At 41.6% G+C, this 6,000-nt stretch overlaps 1 protein-coding gene across 8 annotated transcripts in view; it reads left to right on the top strand.

Moving 5' to 3' along the window:
- The first annotated feature begins 411 nt into the window (after positions 1-411).
- Positions 412-6,000, top strand: part of MINPP1 (multiple inositol-polyphosphate phosphatase 1) — a 98,705-nt gene continuing 93,116 nt past the window's right edge. For 4 of the 8 annotated variants that reach the window (XM_070363691.1, XM_070363689.1, XM_070363688.1 and 1 more), the window contains exons 1-2: positions 467-1,167; positions 4,096-4,293. In XM_070363691.1, coding sequence (XP_070219792.1) covers positions 531-1,167; positions 4,096-4,293 — 835 coding nt within the window. In that variant the 5' untranslated portion in view covers positions 467-530. Of the gene's footprint in view, positions 1,168-4,095; positions 4,294-6,000 lie in introns of all 8 variants that reach the window. The other 4 variants (XM_070363686.1, XM_070363692.1, XM_070363687.1 and 1 more) reach the window with 3 other exon arrangements.

The following is a 6,000-nucleotide window of genomic DNA, read 5'->3' as shown; positions in this document are numbered from 1 at the left end:
TCTACATTTTCATCAAAGGCTTCAGGCAGATTTGATGCAGCGGTTCAAACTACATTTTGAAAAACAGAGTACAATGTTAAGAATGATGACACAAGAGTCAGCTGTTAAAACGTGTCCTGTTTTGGCAGCTTTGGAGACTAAGCCTGAATCAGGGTTCATTCACAACCAAGAGAATTAAAACAGTGGGGGAGTCTTTGAGTCAGTCCCTGAGGCGCCAGCTATGAGGAAATTCTCCCACGTTCCAGGGCCAGGAGATGCAGGCTCCACCTTAGCCACAGATCTCCAAAACTCCTAGGAGATTTCTGCCGGCTTCACCTGAGCCACGAGTCCACTGGGCTCCTCGTAGCATCCCGCCTGTCCTCTCGGTGCTCTGCCAGCCACGGTTACCGCTTCAGAGCCGGAGTGCTGAGATCTCTCTGTGAATCCCGGGGGCACCGGCCGGAAGCGCCCTTCAGGCCCGCCCCCTGCCCACCGGAGCCGGAAGTCGGCGACCCAGCCGGTACGTCACCCTCCGCGGGTCGCAGCGCACCATGCCCCGCGGCCCGTGCAGCCTCGTCAGGGTCTCCGCAACGCCCGTCGCGGTCCTGGCTGTGGCGCTGGTCTCGTCGCTCTCTCGCTGCTCCCTCCTGGAGCCGGAGAACAGTGTGGTTTCCGCGCTCAGCCCCTACTTTGGCACCAAGACTCGCTACGAGGATGCCAACCCCGGGCTGCTGCCGGACCCCGAAGTGCCGCGGCGGGACCCGGAGTTGTTAGAGGAGACCTGCACCCCGGTGCAACTGGTCGCCCTCATCCGCCATGGCACCCGCTACCCGACGACCAAACAGATCCGCAAGCTGCGGCAGCTGCACGGGCTGCTGCAGGCCCGCGGGGCCGAGGATGACCGGACTCGCGCTGCCGGCCGCGGCGACCTGGGCGCCGCGCTGGCCGACTGGCCGCTGTGGTACGCTGACTGGATGGACGGGCAGCTGGTGGAGAAGGGGCGGCAGGACATGCGACAGCTGGCCCTGCGCCTGGCCTCCCTTTTCCCTGCCCTCTTCAGCCGAGAGAACTACGGCCGCCTGCAGCTAGTCACCAGCTCCAAGCACCGCTGCATGGACAGCGGCGCCGCCTTCCTGCAAGGGCTCTGGCAGCACTACCACCCGGGGTTACCGCCACCCGACATCGCAGGTGACCACCCTGGGTCGCCCCCAGATCCTGGACTTCCCTGACTCCAGCCTCTCCTCACTTCCCTCTGACTCCAGCCTCCCCGTCCTTCTCCGCCCACCCCGCGCCCATCCTTTGGGCTGTTCAGCTCTTGACTTCTCATACATACATCCATGATGTTCATTTATTCTTTTATCAAGGATGAATTTGGTTACCTTCTACGTACAGGAAGCTGTAGTAGACGTTGGGGGATCCAGTAGTAAAAGAGACAGGCCAGGGCAGTTTTTGATCATCCATTCCCAAAATGAATTTCTCTCTCTGAGCACCAACCCTTGTCCCTTTCCTCTCTCTGACAGCGAGTTCCACAGTTGGGCGCACCTTTTTTTTTTTTTTTTTAAATTTAATACAGTCTATGAGTTTTTTTCCTCAGGCTTTACCTCTGATACTATTTAGATGTTGTTTTATTTTTTTCATTAACAACTTTTTCAGATACCAGTTCTAGACCTACAACCTATTTTAGGAAGCTGCCCTCCGATTTTCTTTACTGCTCTGCGTTTTTCTCTTTTGTTCTTGCATGTACTGTAGAGTTACTCTCTTTGTAGCTGTGGTCCACGGTCATGGCGCAGTACTTTACTAATTTATTCCATTACTTATGCTTTTGCAAAGTTTGGGAGATCATCCAGCATTGTTCTCATTTCACAGGTCATGATGCTGAGCCCAAGAATATCCCTTGCTGATTGTCCTTTCTTAGTTTAAGGACTAAGAGTCAGGCCCGGAATCCAGGCCTTCTGTTTTCTCCGGAATGATGCTTTTTTCCTTAGAAAATGTTTTAATAATCATAGACAACAACAATAATAATAGCAAACACTTAATGCTTGCTGTGTGCCAGGCATGCCTCACACTTATTTCACATAATCTTTACAACAGCTCTCTGAAGTTGATGGCATTTTTGCCCATCTTAACAGGTGAGGAGGTTGAGACATAGAAGCAATTATTTGCCTAATTTCAGATGACTGGGTATGGACCCAGGGAAAATGGTTTAGAACTTGATCTCTTAACCATTGTACTATATGTACAACTTCTATTTGTCCTATAACTTAAGGATAAGAATGAAAACATGACATTTTTGTGCCAGAGAGATGAACAAGTGTTAATACTTCTTGATCAGCTTTAAGGTCAAAGTTGAGGTGAGGCATCGTTTAGCTTTAAAAAGCCCAAGTGAAAAATAAATTAGAAGTAGACTGGTTTGTCATTTCTCAAATAGCATCCTCTCTTCAGCTGTTCAGCCATCTCCGAGGGGTCTTCCATTGACACTGTCATGTTACTGCTCTGTGGGTAACTTATTTTGCTGACTTGTGTTTAGTCACTTGTTGAATTGTGCTTTTTAATTAAATAGCTAGACTTTTTTCCATTAGTATGAGTGAAAATTTCCCACAGTTTTTTAAAGTTAGCTGAATGTTGGTATACACTAGTGTATACCAGAAAGGAACTACTGGACCTTCTGAGAGGGATGAATGAATTTTTGCCCTTAAATGGCATTGTGAGAATTAGCTTTTGCTAGCCCTGGGTCAAAATAGTTCAGGATAAGCTGCCCCTCACCATTTTCAGTCTCAGAGATTAAACCTTTTGCTTAGCTGCATTATTATTATCTACAGACAATTGTTTTGCCTGTTTTGTACATCTGGGGTTTGGAGGGAAGCCACTGAATTGGATTTTGTATTCTTACAGAAACAGAACAATGCCTTTGTTTCTGTTTAAAGAACAGCAGTAATTAGATAATAGCAGGGGTGAATTATCCAGATCTACTTAGGAAATTTTGAGGCCACAGAAAAAGATGATAAAGATGACTTATTTTCTCAGTCAAGATGTTTCTTAAGAACTGTAATCCAGTTGCCAATTCAGTGGGCTTAATTATTCATTTCAGGATTTGAAATGAATAAATACACATACATAGGTTTTCACAGACACATCCAAAACAAAATGGTATAACAAGACATAGTTTTCTCATTTTAATTACAGAAACAATATTATGTACTATTAGTACTCAGTGTTCTTGTCATAGTAAATTTTTGGGGAAATGATGTCTGAAAATCTGTGTATTTTAAATATGACTGAGAAAAATTAAAAGGCATCCCAGTAGTTTGAGCATGATTATGAATGCTTTTCTAGTATGCATTTGTTCCTTAATTGGGGAAATAATGTAGCATATAAAATTTTTAATGGAAAGTTATGTAGGAGCTCCAATTAGAAAATAAACCAAATCAGAAACGTCTAGCACAATGAAATACATAATACCTGAAACTTTAATATATCTTGTGTTGTTGTCAATAGTTTTTGTCCAAAGCAGTCTTTTTGTAAAGTAACATAGATTTGAGAAAGTTAGTTGATAAAATAAAATACTCTTTATTTAGACTTTGGATTAAAGTAGTAAAACAGAGTCTATCTTGAATTCTCTCTCACCTTGTTATTAGAATCTTTGCTAAGTTTTAGTTTGATTTCTCAAATTTTCTATGCCTGATAGAAACAGTACCTATGTAATACATTTTTGTACTTCTTATGACATTCATGTCAAATCATTTTTTATTTTCTTTAAGAAAACATTCATTTCAGTTTATTTCATAGTGTAGTATTGCTCTAACATTTTATTTTACCTTTGATGTTCTCTGTTTCTTTAGTCTTTTTTAGCGTCTTTTTTTCAACCTCTCATGAACTATCTTTACAAGTGGGAGATAGTTGTGCCCCATGTCTTTCATAAGCAGTGTGTTTACTTATTTCAGATATGTTGAGGTGTGAATAGGTTTTTAGTGTTCCTCTTTATACTTGAAACAAAATTTTCAATAATTTCAAATTGTCATTCCTATCAATGGATGTATATGTACATATATATATGTATATATGTGTATATATATACACACACATATGTATACACACAGTATTTTTTTCTCCTTTCAGATATGGAGTGTGGACCTCCAAGAATTAATGATAAATTAATGAGGTTCTTTGATCATTGTGAGAAGTTTTTAACTCAAGTGGAAAGGAATGCTACTGCTCTTTATCACGTAGAAGCCTTCAAAACTGGACCAGAAATGCAGAACATATTAAAAAAAGTTGCAGATATTTTGCAAGTGCCAGTCAACAACTTAAATGCAGGTAATGTGCCTGTTATGTTGCATTTGAACTCTGAAATAATTTAAGTGGTTTTTAGACTGTAAATATGGAATAATACGGAAGCATAAAGTTATTCCTTTTAAAGGACCACAATTGATTTTACATTGAGAAAATAATGTGTTCTAGGTCAAGAAGATTTATATCTCATGCTTACTATTTTGGTGTTCAGATTTTTCTTTGAGTTTTATGTAAGTTAATGCACAAAATTCTTGATATATACTGGATTTTTTTTTTTTTTTTTGAGGGAAAAGTTATGTGAAGCTTCAACCCCAAGCATTATTTACAAAACAGAAATTATCTTTTCTGAATTATTTCCTCCTAAAGTAATACAAATGGAAAATCATATAAAAATTCTTTAGCTTTTAAAGCAGTTCAGAAGTACATGTTAATGTTTGAAAGGGATAAAGTTTTAGAGAAGAAGTGTAATTTTTTTTTTCCTTTGAGGCTTTTATCCTAGAGATTTTGAGAAAGTGAACCGACATATGTGTCATAAGCTGTTGCAGTGATGGGTTGGCTGCAATTTATCCTGCAACCTGGGTAAAAGGAAACACTATTATTAATTGTGCTGGGAGAGCAGGTGGAAAACCAGGATACATACTCACCTAGCAATGAGAAATTAAGAAAAATAATAAAAAAATGTCCCCTGTTTTCTAAGAATGTGTAATCCATATAGCAGATACTGATCAATCTATATATAGAGTGTAATTTCTTTATAGTGTGAATAAATTTCCAAGGACTAGAAGTAGGAGATGTTGGGAACAAATTAAGTAGGCTAGCATCTGTTGATCTGGTGTCTAAATGCTTTATGTGAGTGCATGCTCAATCATGCCCGACTCTTTGTGACACCATGGACTGTAGCCCGCCAAGCTCCTCTGTCCATGGAATTCTCTGGGCAGGATTACTGGAGTGGGTTGCCATGCCCTCCTCCAGAGGATTTTCCCAACCCAGAAATCAAACCCCAGTTTCCTGCAGTTCGTGCATTGGCAGGCAGATTCTTTACCACTGCACCACCTGGAATGCCGAAGGATCAGAAAAGTGAAGATGCCTAGTAGCATTTAAAATTGAGTTTTTTCCCTTTCTTTAACTGGCTATGCATTGGAGTCATTTGCAGAGCTTTAAAAATTACTTATTTGGGAAATAATTCAAGTACATAGATGATAATAAAGGGTAATATAATGAGTATCTATATACCCACAACTTAGTTTGATCAGATTTTAAAATTATGCTTCAGTTAGTTGCTGTAAATAAATTGAGGGCCCTTAGGCCCTCTCCCGGAGAAGTCAATGGCATCCCCACTCCAGTACTCTTGCCTGGAAAATCCCGTGGACAGAGGAGCCTGGTAGGCTGCAGTCCATGGGGTCTCTAAGAGTCAGACACGACTGAGCGACTTCACTTGCACTTTTCACTTTCATGCATTGGAGAAGGAAATGGCAACCCACTCCAGTGTTCTTGCCTGGAGAATCCCAGGGACGGGGGAGCCTGGTGGGCTACTGTCTATGGGGTCGCACAGAGTCGGACACGACTGAAGTGACTTAGCAAGCAAGCAAGGCCCTCTCCAGGATCTCATTCCTTTCCTTTTCTCCCCACAGGTAACTGTTGTTATGAATTGAGCATTTAAGTCATCCCATGTCAGTTTTTAATGTTTAAATTTATGTACCTAAATGGGATATAATTTTCAGATTTTTAAAC

This window comes from Bos mutus, chromosome 26, assembly GCF_027580195.1.
Source record: "Bos mutus isolate GX-2022 chromosome 26, NWIPB_WYAK_1.1, whole genome shotgun sequence".
Lineage (NCBI taxonomy): Eukaryota > Metazoa > Chordata > Mammalia > Artiodactyla > Bovidae > Bos > Bos mutus.
The sequence above is the reverse complement of the archived record's forward strand: the minus strand, read 5'-3'. Positions and strand labels throughout refer to the sequence as shown.